The sequence below is a fragment of the Chrysemys picta genome, chromosome 1 (assembly GCF_011386835.1).
Source record: "Chrysemys picta bellii isolate R12L10 chromosome 1, ASM1138683v2, whole genome shotgun sequence".
NCBI classification, from domain to species: domain Eukaryota; kingdom Metazoa; phylum Chordata; order Testudines; family Emydidae; genus Chrysemys; species Chrysemys picta.
In genome coordinates, this window is record NC_088791.1 from 338,370,294 (window position 1) to 338,386,696 (window position 16,403).

The 16,403-nt window shown below is 40.6% G+C and overlaps 1 protein-coding gene across 7 annotated transcripts in view; it reads left to right on the forward strand.

Annotated features, from left to right (window-relative positions):
• The window catches only part of ALG8 (ALG8 alpha-1,3-glucosyltransferase), a 52,956-nt gene that overhangs the window by 22,723 nt on the left and 13,830 nt on the right, over nt 1-16,403 (forward strand). For 2 of the 7 annotated variants that reach the window (XM_065595968.1, XM_005290565.4), the window contains exons 1-4: nt 5,868-6,030; nt 12,221-12,299; nt 13,657-13,850; nt 15,096-15,205. In XM_065595968.1, the coding sequence (XP_065452040.1) occupies nt 5,939-6,030; nt 12,221-12,299; nt 13,657-13,850; nt 15,096-15,205 (475 nt within the window). In that variant the 5' untranslated portion in view covers nt 5,868-5,938. Of the gene's footprint in view, nt 1-5,620; nt 5,640-5,867; nt 6,031-6,127; nt 11,622-12,220; nt 12,300-13,656; nt 13,851-15,095; nt 15,206-16,403 lie in introns of those variants that run through there. The other 5 variants (XM_065595962.1, XM_065595946.1, XM_065595957.1 and 2 more) reach the window with 4 other exon arrangements.

The following is a 16,403-nucleotide window of genomic DNA, read 5'->3' on the forward strand; positions in this document are numbered from 1 at the left end:
ATCCTACCCTCTAACCACAGAATTTCAATTATACCTGATATGCAGACACCATTTTCATCTGTCAGGAGAAAAGGAATATTAATCTGTAGAAATTTATTTTTCTGTACATTTTTAATTCAAGAAGCTTCGAAAGGTGTAACTCTGCAGCAGTCCGTGGAGCCCCAATCATTTACACCAGCTCAGACTCTGGCTCAATATTTCCAACGTCTATTTCACTATCTGTAAAATGGAGGGGAAAGTACTTACGGGCCTCAAATGTATTATGAGGCTTAATTAATGTTTGTGAAACATATAGGTGTTACAAATGCTAAGTATTAGTACTAATAAATCAGGTGATGTCTTCTTCTGTGGTAGGATCTACGTAAAGGGAGTTGTACGTGAGAAAATCTCTTTAATGCAGATGCTGCGTCTGAGAAAGATTAGATGGGCATAAAGAGCTGGTAAGGCTACAGACCCATGTCATTAGGAATGAGATGAGAATACTGTCACTGTGCCTCAGTGGGTCACAACTGAGAATACCAAATTCAGGACAAGCTGCTGGGAAAAAGGGCAGACACCCCAAATCTGGTGGTTATTCTTCCATGATATATACCAAACCAGCAACAAATGTAAACTTCTGTCTCACCACACTGGCTAACAAGAAGTCAGAAATGCAGCCTCCTTAGGTATTCCAGTCCTAGATTAAACACCCTGACCCTAGATTTAATTATGAGTGTTTATTTAAAACCAATTTCATCAAACAAAAGGGTTCTTCTCATCCCAAAGGACCAGCCACATACCTAGGTCAATATATAACTCAGATATTACCCAATAATCATGCTTACAACCAATTCTTATTAACTAAACTAAGATTTATTTAAAAAGTAAAGAGAGAGAGAGTATTGGTTAAAAGATCAGTATACATACAGACATGAGTACCATTCTGAGATCAGTTTTATAGCAGAGATGGTGAGCTTTGTAGTTGTTGCAAAGAGATCATTCAGAATTAGTCCATAGGTTATAGTCCAATGTTCATATTCAGGGTGATCCAGGTGGGACTGGAGATCTCGGTTTAATGAATAAAGGCCTGTTCAAAGACTCCCCACATACAAATTCCATCCACATTAGAGGGGGTTACACTGATTTTTAACTATATCAGTACTATACCTCTCCCCATCCTTGATATGGATGCAGTTATACCAATAAAAAGAAGAACAGGAGGACTTGTGGCACCTTAGAGACTAACAAATTTATTAGAGCATAAGCTTTCGTGGACTACAGCCCACTTCTTCGGATGCATATAGAATGGAACAATATATGTTCCATTCTATATGCATCCGAAGAAGTGGGCTGTAGTCCACGAAAGCTTATGCTCTAATAAATTTGTTAGTCTCTAAGGTGCCACAAGTCCTCCTGTTCTTCTTTTTGCGGATACAGACTAACACGGCTGCTACTCTGAAACCTTTAGTTATACCAATGAAGTTTATTCCTATAAGTTGAGGGAAACAAGCTATACCGGTATGAGGCTATTTTGTACTGGTATCACTGTGCCCACCAGGCATTGTGCTGATTTGGTAAAAAAATAAATCCCACTCCAATTGAAAAAGTTAAATTGGTACAAAAACTGTAGACCATGGATTGAGAGCCTAGAACACTTGAGCCTGGTTCCCCACTGCTATATACTAGGGTCACTGACATCTAGGCAAAGTGGATGGAAAATGCTGCCTGCTCATATGGGAGAGGTTTACACTTGCTTTTCTTAAAGGCATTATAGAGACTGACTCCCACTAACTCACCATGTATTAGAGGGGTAGCCATGTTAGTCTGTATCCACAAAAACAATGAGGGTCCGATGGCACCTTAAAGACTAGTGGATTTATTGAAGAAGTGGGTTTTTTACCGACGAAAGCTTATGCCCAAATAAATCTGCTAGTCTTTAAGGTGCCACCAGACTCTTTGTTGTTTTTGTTAACTCGCCATGTGTAATTTAGGCCTAATCCACAGTTAAAAACTAGATTGACCTAGCTACATCGCTCAGGGCTACGAACATTTTTGCACCCTGAGTGTTGTAGTTAGGTTGACCTAAGCCCCAGTGTAGATACGCCAGGTCCAATGGAAGAATTCTTCCATCAACGTAGCTACCGCGTCTCGGAGTGGTGGATTGACTACATTGATGGAAAAATCCACTCCATCAATGTAGGAAGCATCTACACTATGGTACTGAGCAGCACAATTCCAGCACCATAGCTGGGCCGCGGTAGTACAGACATGGCCTTAATCTCTCTATGCCTCAATTCCTCCATTGGCAAAATGAGGCTCAATCATACTTCAATAAAGTGCTGAGACCCCCACCAATGGCAGACCATTAGGAAATAATAGGGCAGAAAAACACCAGAGAGGGTAGTTAATAAATCAAATATGCGCTCATAATGCAATGCCTTTGCCAGCCAGGGCTGTATGCACAACACAAAGGGATCTCTTGTATGACAAAGTTACTGTGAAGCAGTTTATTAGAGCCTGGGAAGGACTACTCTTGTAATTCTGCATATGCTACGGGGCTCATTGAAAATGGAAATTGACAAGTTGGAGACGGTTCTGAGATGATGAAGGGACTAGAGCAGATGACATCTGAAGAGATGGAACTTAATGTCTATAACCAGGAGGCATTAAGGGAGGTGAACAGAAGGTAGGAGTGGGGTTTGTTCCTGTAGGTGATGGTGGTGACATAACGAGTAGCAGTATAAAGCTAAAGATGGGAAGTGTGAGGTCTTGTCTTGAGAGAGAGGGGGATAAATGACCTAGATATGTTCAGAAATAGGGTAGATAATATCCTAGTGGGATTAATAATTCAAAGAAGATCCTGCTCCCAAGGCTGCCAGGCAGGAGGCTGGGACTGGAATGACCCTGCTGGTCCTTTTCAGCTCAGATCTTCTATTATTCTGTAACTTGAAGGTGTCCAAACAATGTGACACTGAGAGATACATTGGTAACTTGCCAGAGACCAATGCCTAATTTGCACATACATTAATGTAATCAAATGTATGCACAATTCTAGCTGCTTGTACTACTCTCTGCCTTGATAGCTGATAGAAATTGTTGCCTGTTTGAATTTGCTGGCAATAAACACCTGCAATTAATCAGATTTACCCTCACTCTACTGTTATGGAGAAAGGGCTGCCATGAGCTATGTATTAGGTTTATAGGGAGTGGCAAATTTGATCTTCAACCCATGCAATAAGGACTCTACTAACACTGCTTTGTAAATTAAACCTGGGATCATCTTACGCATTGATGCTTCATAGACAAATGGAGAAGCTATGAAAGAGACTGATGTTTTCCCAGATGCCATTATACTTAAAGTATAGGAAATGACACTGATTTATTTTTAAATATTTAACTCTCTTAATACTACAGGCTAAATTCTCAAATAACATCCAGATCCAACTTTTCTGGGTGGGATGGGCTGTATGTCAGGGCCATAAACATGCAGATCATGCTCCCTAATCTCCTCGATGGCTCCTATCCTAGACAACATTAGGAGTGGAGTGGTGTGATAGATCCATGGATTCTAAAGAAAGCTAGGAGTATAGGAATGGGCTGCTGGGCACTCTCTTCCCCATTTTCTTGCTCCTGGATTTAGGATTTTCTAGTTGGCCAGAATTTGTCCCAGATTTGTTAAGAGAGCTGCTTAACTGAAAAATATCAGAAGCTGTTTTATTTCCTCTAACTCTTACAGAGTTTATGGTGCATTTTAAATTTGTTTCACCTTTTTCTGACTATAGCTCTTTTCTGAATAATGTTACTAAAAGTGTATTTCAAAAATAAGTAAATAAAATGTAATGAGTGGTGCGCCAGATTCAGTGATGGACATAAATTTGTTTGCAAATGAAAATGTAATGCTTTTTTCTGAAGTTGTAGCTTATTTCCCTCTCTCTAGGACTTTATATAGCACATTATCATAATACTACCGCCCAGAAGGCACTAGTGCTGAGAGCTGCACTAGGAATTCTGCAATACCTACCAGAAGGCAATGCAACCAAACTGGTTTAGAATAATCCTAATGTGGACATGAAGCAGAAGCACAAGCCATTTTAAATACTAGGCTATAAGCTAGGCTAGTATGGATGCATTAAACTAAGGGTTCTCAAACTGGGGGCCAGGACCCCTCGGGGGTTGCGAGGTTATTACAGGGGGGGTCATGAGCTGTCAGCCTCCACCCCACACCCTGCTTTGCATCCAGCATTTATAATGATGTTAAATATATTAAAAAGTGTTTTTAATTTATAAGGGGGGGGGGTCACACTCAGAGGTTTGCTCTATAAAAGGGGTCACCGGAACAAACGTTTGAGAACTACTGTATTAGACCCTTTAAGGTTTGATCGATTATACAGTGAACAGTTCTGTCCTCTAGCACCAATTCCTGCAAAGATACTGCAACACTGCTATTCAACCCATGGCTCTTCACAGTCCCTAAATTTGAACAACAACCTATATGATGTTGATGTAGCAGCTGCATTGAAGGAAAAGAAGCCAATTTAAATACTGTTTGTATGATTTGCATTAATGTAGCACCCGCTAGGTGCTTTCCAAATGTGTAATAAGATGGTTCCCTGCTCCAGAGAGCTCACAAGATGACATGCAAGTGTCACCTTCACACAAACACACCCAGCTCTGTAACAGTTGGCAATTTCTTGTAGGCATCAAAAGTCTTGAGCCTGCAAACCTATAAAAAACATCTCACAGTAGGGTGACCAGATAGTAAGTGTGAAAAATCAGGACAGAGGGTGGGGGGTAATTGGCACCTATATAAGAAAACCCCCCAAATATCGGGACTATCCCTATAAAATCGGGATATCTGGTCACCCTATCTCACAGCCACCTAGGGCTTTAGTTGTACCAATTAGTTGCAACTCCTGGGGATAAGTTCCTTAACTCAGCTCCAACTGAACTGATGTATTCTTTAGTGGGTTTTTTTCTAATGATGACAGGAAGCGGTAAGCATTGCAGCTGCAGTGAGTTCACCAATGCTTTCCCCTCTATCCTACTGTGCAAGCCTTGCTTTGGAAGTTACTCAGAAGCCACTAGACACACAAATAATTCTGGGCACATAGGATATAATTTGGGTGGGAGAAGGGCTGGTTTTTGCACCAGCTCAGGGGGAGGGGAGGAGCCTGCTGCTCTCCCACCCAGTTCAGCTCATCATTATCCTCCACTGCTGGGAAGGACAATCACTGGAACGCTGGAGGCAGCTGCATATTAATCATTATTAATGCAGCCTTGCAAAACTGTCCTTAAAGTGTATTGGCCGCAGGTAGAATATGATTGATTCTCCCTCCCTTTCCCCTGGGGAGTGAATATGATAGGGGAAGAGAAAACTAATTATTTTTTACTCCAATAGGCAAGTAGAATTTTGCAAAGGTGTGATAATTATTAGCATTTACAAGACGCTCTAATCACAGTAGGATGTGCTTATGTGTGTGGTTAAACTATGCAGCTGCTGCACACCTCTAAGGGTTGCAGCCCTAATACGTCATAGCTGAAATTCTTTCATATCTATCTCACCCTAATCTAAGTCAAGCCAGTACTTGGGTGGGAGACCAGGTAAAATCCACCTGGTGCAGGAAGTGGCGTTGAAGAGTGCTGCTTACTCTCCCCTTTCAGTGAGTACTGACCCCATGCGCCAGCGTGATAGTACTAAACTATATTCATTCAGGACTGAAGCAAAACCCACTTTACAGACACCCCCTTAGCGCCTGCGCAGTCGACCTGTCCCCAGGGAGCTAACGCATGCGGAGTGCGCAGTCCGCACGCGTCCTGGGAATGAGGGGGGGAGCCGCTGGCGCATGCGCGATATGGTCGCAGGATTATGTTTTTCAAACAATCTAGGCGGGCGGGCTCGCGCGGATAATTTCTGCGCGTGCGCAGTGGTGGCCGCGGAGCTGTCAGTGAGCGGCGTGTCATGGCGGCGGCGGCGGGTGGAAGCGGCGGTTGCTGGTTCCTGGCTCTGGCGCTCGGGGTTTCCCTTCTCAAATGTCTCCTCATACCGACCTAGTAAGGGCCGCGGGGCCGGGCCGGGACAGCCTCCCCCTCGCCATGTCTCTCTGTCTGTCCGTGTCCCGCCCCGTCCCCGGGGCAGCCGTGCGCCGTGGCCAGTGCTTCCACCCCCCCCCCCCCGACCTGCAGCCCCTGGGCGGGGGGAGCTATGGTGCCTCAGGGACCAGGCGGCCGGTCCCTGGTTGCCTTGGTTACCACCCGGGCAGTGTCGCGTGGCCGTAACAGCCTGTGGTGCCCCGGGCGCCGCCGCCCCTCCCCGCGCTGGTGGGCCAGGGGCTCCTGGCGCGGGCCGCCTTGCGGGAGAACCCCCCGCTGCCTCCCGGCGCTGACTTGCAGTGGGGCCGAGCCTCCCCATGCCGCCGTCCTGCGGTGTGGGGGCTGCTCTGGGGCTCCTGCCAGGGATCCTGTATTAGTGCAACGGCTCTTCACAGCCGAGTGCAACTACCTTACACGCACCCAGAGAACGGGGCCCCGGGGTTTATGGAGTTAGCTGGCAACTTCCTGGCCTGGCAGTGAGGCTACACCTCCAAAGCAACCCATAAATAGTTACATGCTGTACTAGCTTGTGCTGGTTTGGGCTGCAAATTGCCTCCCACTCTCTTTTCGTGCTGGAGGAGCTGGGCATCAGGTCACCTGAGAGTCAACTATCTTTTCCAACGCCCACGTTTGGTTTACTTTGTGCTTGACACTAGTGGCCTTATCTGTCACCCATTAAAGTGAGACTAAATTCTGCATATGAGTTTCAAAATTTCTAGGCTTTTAGCACAGATACTGATGACTTCAAGTTACCAAGCCCCAAGATGGAAGGAGGCTATTTAATAGGGGGGAGGGATAGCTCAGTGGTTTGAGCATTGGCCTGCTAAACCCAGGGTTGTGAGTTCAATCCTTGAGGGGGCCACTTAGGGATCTGGGGCAAAATCAGTACTTGGTCCTGCTAGTGAAGGCAGGGGGCTGGACTCAATGACCTTTCAAGGTCCCTTCCAGTTCTAGGAGATAGGATATTTCCATTAATTTATTTATAGGACTGCACACTTATTTGATGTGGCGTTGTGGGAGTATTTATTGTTTCTAATATTGTACTTCAGTTTAATAATTTATCACTTCTGAGACAAATTATGATGTGAGAATCCATCTTCTTTATTTGTCCTGATTGGGAATAAATTTGGGTTTGTAATGATGACAGAGAGTTGAGAGCAATGTTACCTGGCACCTTCTGTAGAGGGTATTAAGAATGTTCCTAAGCAGCCTGATGGTTGTTTTGACCTCTTAAAACCTCACTTCAAATCTGTGCTAGAGGATCAAAGTATGAATTCTTCTTTCCTCAAAGAAGAGCAAAATAGACAGCCTTGAGTAAAACCTCTGAGGACATTTATGTTTTTTTTTTTTTAAACTCTCTTAAAATTTGTTTTAAAGATACAGTGTGAAGTCTCTTACTTTTTGTGAGAAGTTTAATAGTAAACAAAAGATGCTTCTACTCTTAAACTACATAGTTGTTTCAGACATTTACAGAGTGGGATTTTCAAAAGTTTATAAATGAATGGAGCACAGGTGCTTTTAACTCAAACTTAAAACTTAAGTATGAACACTTTCATTTGCTAAATATGAGCATATTCATTTCCTTAGTATGTTCATAAGTATTAGTTGGAGTAGCTCATTATTAATACTGTCTGATGCTTCGATCTGTTTCATATTACATAAAAGTTTTCTCTTGCGTTCATGTGAAGTTTGATTCTGCAATTATAAAGCAGAAAGGTTTGATTTTTAAATACATTTCTTGTTAATTTTGTAATGTGAGCAAAGGACTAAAAAACTGACCTTTTTGTAACAGCGCTAGAACTTTAAGACAATTTACCCTTGAGGTAACCAAAAGCATTACATATTTATAATGCAACTTTAATAATTTGGCAGACAGCTGTTTCAGATCAGAACAGCATCTGACATGAATCTTCCAATATTGTATCTAATAGCTTTTACATTTCTGAGTAACAGGAGTCAGCTTTTCTGTAAATTGGGACTGTTTTCAGTTGTCAGGCTCCCTATACAATATGAATACGCGCTGCAGTGCGTCTTTGCGATGGGTTCATTAAGGTGGGAATGGTGTTATCAAAATGTTTAAATCTGATGCCAATACTTTATTTTAAAAAATTCTTTACACTTTCAAGTCATCTTGTAGTACAAATTGCTTGTTTGTAATAGTTTCTGTTGCCAAGCAACTAGAGTAAGGTTTTTGTAGATACAGACTAACACGGCTACCCCCTGATACTAGAGTAAGGTTTGTAATAAGTAGTAATGCTAATGGTAAAACATTATAAACTAAATTAGTCCTATGCAAAGTAGATCTTTCTTTAGCGATGTATGTTGTATGTTCTCCATTGTTTTATGTCTATATTTCTAACAGCTATTACATGACCTGGAGGATAACAAGGTTATAAAGGAATGGCCAGCATGCATTTGTCTAGAACAAATAATTCCAAACCACCCTAATTTCTTTTTTTGATAGGGTTACTAGCCTAGTGGGTAGGGGGAATCAGTAGATAGGATATATACACCTCTACCCCGATATAACGCAACCCGATATAACACGAATTCGGATATAATGCGGTAAAGCAGTGCTCCGGCGGGGCGGGGCTGTGCACTCCAACGGATCAATTACAGTACATTAGAAGCAGGAGGAAGACCAAAGACACGGTAGGCCCACTGCTCAGTGAAGAGGGAGAAACAGTAACAGGAAACTTGGAAATGGCAGAGATGCTTAATGACTTCTTTGTTTCGGTCTTCACCGAGAAGTCTGAAGGAATGCCTAACATAGTGAATGCTAATGGGAAGGGGGTAGGTTTAGCAGATAAAATACAAAAAGAACAAGTTAAAAATCACTTAGAAAAGTTAGATGCCTGCAAGTCACCAGGACCTGATGAAATGCATCCTAGAATACTCAAGGAGCTAATAGAGGAGGTATCTGAGCCTCTAGCTATTATCTTTGGAAAATCATGGGAGACGGGAGAGATTCCAGAAGACTGGAAAAGGGCAAATATAGTGCCCATCTATAAAAAGGGAAATAAAAACAACCCAGGAAACTACAGACCAGTTAGTTTAACTTCTGTGCCAGGGAAGATAATGGAGCAAGTAATTAAGGAAATCATCTGCAAACACTTGGAAGGTGGTAAGGTGATAGGGGATAGCCAGCATGGATTTGTAAAGAACAAATCATGTCAAACCAATCTGATAGCTTTCTTTGATAGGATAACGAGTCTTGTGGATAAGGGAGAAGCTGTGGATGTGGTATACCTAGACTTTAGTAAGGCATTTGATATGGTCTCGCATGATATTCTGATCGATAAACTAGGCAAATACGATTTAGATGGGGCTACTATAAGGTGGGTGCATAACTGGCTGGATAACCGTACTCAGAGAGTTATTAATGGTTCCCAATCCTGCTGGAAAGGCATAACAAGTGGGGTTCTGCAGGGGTCTGTTTTGGGACCAGCTCTGTTCAATATCTTCATTAACGATTTAGATATTGGCATAGAAAGTACGCTTATTAAGTTTGCGAATGATACCAAACTGGGGGGGATTGCAACTGCTTTGGAGGTCAGGGTCATAATTCAAAGTGATCTGGACAAATTGGAGAAATGGTCTGAGGTAAACAGGATGAAGTTTAACAAAGACAAATGCAAAGTGCTCCACTTAGGAAGGAAAAATCAGTCTCACACATACAGAATGGGAAGAGACTGTCTAGGAAGGAGTATGGCAGAAGGGGATATAGGGGTTATAATGGACCACAAGCTAAATATGAGTCAACAGTGTGATGCTGTTGCAAAAAAAGCAAACATGATTCTGGGATGTATTAACAGGTGTGTTGTGAGCAAGACACGAGAAGTCATTCTTCCGCTCTACTCAGGCCTCAGCTGGAGTATTGTGTCCAGTTCTGGGCACCGCATTTCAAGAAAGATGTGGAGAAATTGGAGAGGGTCCAGAGAAGAGCAACAAGAATGATTAAAGGTCTTGAGAACATGACCTATGAAGGAAGGCAGAAAGAATTGGGTTTGTTTAGTTTGGAAAAGGGAAGACTGAGAGGGGACATGATAGCAGTTTTCAGGTATCTAAAAGGGTGTCATGAGGAGGAGGGAGAAAACTTGTTCACCTTAGCCTCTAAGGATAGAACAAGAAGCAATGGGCTTAAACTGCAGCAAGGGCGGTCTAGGTTGGACATTAGGAAAAAGTTCCTAACTGTCAGGGTGGTTAAACACTGGAATAAATTGCCTAGGGAGGTTGTGGAATCTCCATCTCTGGAGATATTTAAGAGTAGGTTAGATAAATGTCTATCAGGGATGGTCTAGACAGTAGTTGGTCCTGCTATGAGGTCAGGGGACTGGACTCGATGACCTCTCGGAGTCCCTTCCAGTCCTAGAATCTGTGAATCAAAGCAAGTTCGATATAACGCGGTTTCACCTATAATGCGGTAAGATTTTTTGGCTCCTGAGGACAGCGTTATATCGGGGTAGCGGTGTATTAATATTAGTAAGGATTTTGACACCGTACCACATGACCTTCTCATAAACAAACTAGGGAAATGTGGTCTAGATGAAATTACTATCAGGTGGGAGCACAACAGGGTCAAAGCTGAACTCCAAGAGTGTCAATGGTTTGCTGTGAAACTGGGAGGGTGTATCTAGTGGGGTCCTACTGGGGTCAGTCCTGAGTCCAGTACTTTTTAATATTTTCATTAATTACTTGGAAAGTGGAATGGAGAGCGTGCTTATAAAATTTTCAGATGACGACAAGCTGGGAGGGGTTGCAAGCACTTTGGAGGAAAGGATTAAAATTCAAAACAACCTTGACAAATTAGAGAATTGGTCTGAATTCAACAAGATGAAATTCAATACAGACAAGTGCAAAGTACTTCACTTAGGAAGGAAAAATGAAATGCACAACTAATAAATGGAGAATAGCTGCCTAGGTGGTAGTACTGCTAAAAGAGATCTGGGGGTTATAGTGGCTCACAAACTGAATGAGTCAACAATGTGCTGGAAGTTGCGAAAAAGGCTAATATTCTGGGGTATATTAACACGAGTGTCATATACAAGATATGGGAGGTAATTGTTCTGCTCTACTCGGCACTGGTGAGGCCTCATTTGGAGTAAGGCAGTGGTTCTCGAACTTTTGTGCTGGTGACCCCTTTCACATAGTAAGCCTCTGAGTGTGACACCCTCCCCCCTTATAAATTAAAAACACTTTTAAACCATATGAATGCTGGAGGCAAAATGGGGTTTGAGATGGATGCTGGCAGCTCGTGACCCCCCATGTAATAACCTCACGACCCCCTGAGGGGTCCCTACCCCCAGTTTGAGAACCAGTGGAGTAAGGTATCCAATTCTGGGTGCCACACTTTAGGAAAGATTGGACAAATTGGAGAGAGTAACAAAAATGATGAAAGTATTAGAAAACCTGACATATGAGGAAACATTTTAAAAAACTGAGCTTATTTAGTCTTGCGAAAAGAAGATGAAGAAGGACCTGATAAGTCTTCAAATATGTTAAGGGTTGTGGTAAAGAAGACAGTGATCAATTGTTCTTCATGTCAGTTGAAGGTAGGCCAAGAAGTAATGATCTTAATCTGCAAGATTTCTACAAGAGAAATTTATGTTAAATATTCAGAAAAACTTTCTAACTATAAGATCTGGAATATGCTTCCAAGTGAGGTTGTGGAATCCTTATCATTCAAAGTTTAAAAACAAACAAACAAACAAACAAAAAACAGGTTGGACAAACACCTGTCAGGGATGATCTAAATTTACTTGGTCCTGCCACAGCACAGGAGGCTGGACTTGACTTCCAGCACTATATTTCTATGATTACTTTAAAATTGCATGACTTCAAAACAGGAACTTCAGCTCCTGATGCCAAGCAAAACTGAGAGCTATAACTGGATCCTAATATTCCTGCTTGTTAGCAATTTGTAGAAACCAAGATGACCCAAGCTCTCTTATCGTTACTACTCAGGCTGCTTTTTTAGAATTGCCTAATTACTACTATGATTTTAATGCAGCTAAATCCACTGGACTAGCAACACAAATAGTTTCTTTCTGATTCTTTTCTGTGTACCTGTAAATGGTTGAATACTTTGAAAAAGATTTTTTAATCTTTAAATCTGTACATACCTTATTATTAATGTCCATGTTCTTTGCAGTCATTCCACAGATTTTGAAGTACATAGAAACTGGCTTGCCATCACTCACAATTTACCAGTCTCTCAGTGGTACTATGAAGTAAGTTCTTGTTCTGTTCATTTGCTTTTTAATTGTGTGTGAATTTTGTGCTTATTAGAGACACCAGTCTGACATCCCGAATGAAGTCCTTTCTTCACAGAAAATATACATCATGGATACTGATGGTCAGTAGTTAGTGGAGGTTTTGCGGTAATGCCCAGGGATACCAATCATGGATCAGGACCCCATTGTGTTAGTGTGATCTTCTCCTCAGGGCACCCAGAACTGTAAGACATGATGTTACTTGGTCTCAGAAATTTCGGGAGAGCTTTACTAAAGCTTAAACTGTGTCAGCTCACTGCCATGCCAGTCTGTTAGCTTAGCTGAGGAGACACACATCATTTTGACATATACCGTGAGATGGCTTGTAGTCAAACTAAGAATAAAGTTATTACTAAAGTGCATAGATTTAAGTGATACCAAGCAAGAGTAACAGAGACAGGAACAGTATGAAAGAACCCGAATGAAGCAGTTCACAGTGGACATCAGTCCACATCAGAAAAATAATTGGCACACTTGTGAAGAGACAGCTGTTTTGTTCTGTTATAGGTTCTTATACTGCCTTCACTCTAGTATCGATAATAATCAAAATTTACAGGTAAGCAAAATAAGAAAAATGCTGCTTGAGAACATATTAATTTGTTTTAAGGATATTTACTTTGTATATTTTGACATGTGATGTTGATAACTTGTGTTTTAACAGTTATAAAGCTTGAGATTCAAAAAGTTAAATGCCTACTGTCACTAGATTCTGTCCACCCTGCCCCAATAATTTATCATTATTTAAAGGTTTCAGAGTAGAAGCCGTGTTAATCTGTATCCGCAAAAAGAACAGGAGTACTTGTGGCACCTTAGAGACTAACAAATTTATTAGAGCATAAGCTTTCGTGGACTACAGCCCACTTATGCATCCGAAGAAGTGGGCTGTAGTCCACGAAAGCTTATGCTCTAATAAATTTGTTAGTCTCTAAGGTGCCACAAGTACTCCTGTTCATTATTTAAACTGATCAAAATTGAAAAAATGCTTAAATAAACAATGATATTATCAGTCAGTTATAAAAAAATGAAATGTGAATTCTGCCATACCTACCCATTGCCAACACCAAAAGACTTCCAGTTCCTCCATAAACACTACCATCTCATAGCAGAGCTGCTGAAATCATTTTCAGCATTGTACAGTTGCTCAATTCCATTGTGAAGTAGGACTGAAATCAAAGGTATTAGCCTTTGTTTGATACTGACTACTGGAGTGAACATACCAATTAATCCCATATGACAAACTTTTCTGTATATAAATCTCTATGAGCAGCTGTCTTGATCTTCAGTTCTAAATTGGTAAATCTTATTTTGTTTTTAGGCAACTTCTGAGTGGACCTTGGATTATCCTCCGTTCTTTGCTTGGTTTGAATTTGCACTTTCACACGTTGCCAAATACTTTGACCAGGAAATGCTGGTTATCCAAAATTTGAACTACTCCAGTCAGGCAACAGTCTTCTTCCAAAGACTTTCTGTCATCTTTACAGATATTCTCTTTGTGTATGCAGCCCATGAGTAAGTCTCAGTGTTCTGTTCTCTGGGGATAGTGGGGTGTCTGTTTAAAGTATTGAGTTTTCAGAAATGGGCAGGTGGTAATCACAAAGGTGTCTACATATAGACTTGCAAATGTGTGGAAAGAACACAGTTGGCTAAATCTATTAAAGGAACAAGTGGGGGCGTGTAGCTAAGATAGAAGACCTTATTTCCTCTTTTATCTGAGAAGTCTAATGTTGTGGGCACAATTAAATTTATTTTAGACATTAGTTACCTTCTCTTATATGTAATGTACTTGGTAGTTTAAGAATTCTGAAGGAATTCAAAGCTCAGACTGGATGACCTAAGTCTTTTTTCACCCTGTTACGATTCTAAACATGAAAGAATCTCATTCATGTAATTTTAACATCTTGTCACATATTAAACCATTTTTTGCTGTTGGTCTTGTCTTCCAAATTTAACTTTTTATTGGCAATTAGTTAAGCAGTCTTAATAAAAGTTCATAGCATATTTAAATGTACCATGGATTTGGGGGAGGGCAAAGAGTGTGTGTAATCTCTCACGTTGGGAGCAGGGAGAGAGCATGTATTTTGAACAAAAACCTGTGGCCCACCAGAGTGATTTAGAAATAGCAAAGTCTTACAACAACATTCCACTCAGTAAGAGTATGGTCATAGATTCTGTATTTTTTAAAGTCCAATGGAAATAACTTTTAAATAAATACTACCTTGCATGTTGCATTCCAAACACTGTAGTGTGGTAATGCATGAGAACCTGGTAATAAAACTTACTGACTGTAAAGTAAATAAAAGTTATGCTGACTACTATATTTTCCTTCTCCAAGGTGAGAGAATGCAAAAAACAAATTAGATTTTAAAAATTCCTTGATTTAATAATAAAAGGTTATGGTTGTAACGTAGACAAGGAAAAAATCTAAAATTATTGTTCTTAACCTTTAAGCCCTTATAATTTTCTAAATTCTGTTTGATACTTTCTTCTTGGGGAATTTGTCAGACCTTCAGAGTTTTGTGTTTAAAAAAATAAACTGTTCCTATTTTAGGAAAAACATATTTCCAGTTATACCGTATAAGTCATTATAAATTATTTTTTTCTTTGATAATTTGAATGAATTATCAAGAATTTGCTATCACTTTTAGTAACTGGCATGTGGCAGAACTTCCCTGAAGAGATCATCTTCCGTGTTAATAATATACATTGGTGCTAAAATAAATAATTCTGTATTACTGTTTGATTTCTTTCATTCAGATGCTGCAGATATGTAAATGGGAAACGACCTGGAAAAGAACTTCTGGAAAAACCGATGTTTGTTCTTGCTGTTCTGCTCTTATGGAACTTTGGCTTATTAATTGTGGATCGTATCCTTTCAGTTAATTGTCAAAATCTAGCAAGATTTTAAACAAATCAAATACAATATGTACAAAACCCACTGGCAGTATCTAATATCTTTGTCAGAACTAATAACATCACTCTTGATTGCAATATTTGTGTTACTGTTTGGGTTTCAGGGAGGTCTCAGCTGAGTAAAGTTTCATTGTAACAATATATTCAAAGTTTATTTGTAAAAGTTCTCTGATCATGATTATATAGCTCCAAAGAGTTGGATTACAACTAGAGCTATTTACTGATTTGGCAAACCTGAAGTTTCACAGAGACGGTTAAACTTCTCCAGGGTTCAGAGGGTCCACGACTCTGGGGCAGTCAGCCTAGCAGACTCTTTCAGACTTTGATTTGTTAGTGTGCAACCTAGAACTTGAATTAACTTTCTTTGCCTTTGATTTTCAACATTTCATTTAAAAGAAAGGAGGAAGTAGAAAATGATAATGCTAACTAACAGATCTAGCAGGCATCAGTCAGTCTTGGCAAAATGTGCACTGATCTAGTTAGGAGCACTTGTTAGTGGCAGTGCATTTCAAGAAGTATGAACTCTGTCATTATATTTTTAGCTGCAATTTTTGAACATCCATGACTTTAGATTAAAGTGATATTTTTCACCCTTTACCATGAATATGTACTCATCAGTGAGGTCCATTTCCATGCCAAGTTTCCAGCATGCCATTACCATTCTTTCAGTTGTATGTAGTGAGGAAATATAGAAGGAGCATGGCAGCAGAAAATAACCATTTGTGATAGTTTTCATCACGGCCCTCTCCATAGGCAACTCAAACACTTGAATATGTCTGCTTCAAACATTTAAGTCACTTCTGGTAAGAGACTAGCATTTAAAACTTCAGCGAAAAGGGGGGATTTTTCATCAAGTGAAAATGGTGGTGGAAGAGGATAGCGGAGTATAATTGAATCCATTTAGCATAATAACCTTGTTTGTAGTGTTTTTTGCTGAGTTCCATACTACACCTAACACTTTGCTATATTACCTGCATGTAACCAAGAATTTCTCAGTGAGGTTAAGCTCTGCAGCTTTTATATTTTCTAATTAGAACGGATAACAAAAAGGTAATTTTATAGCCAACTTGGAGTAATAATTTAGGAATGTTTCCTTGATTATAGTTCCATTTGATCTGTTTGCTGATTGTGGACTTCTGATTCTGTCCAAGC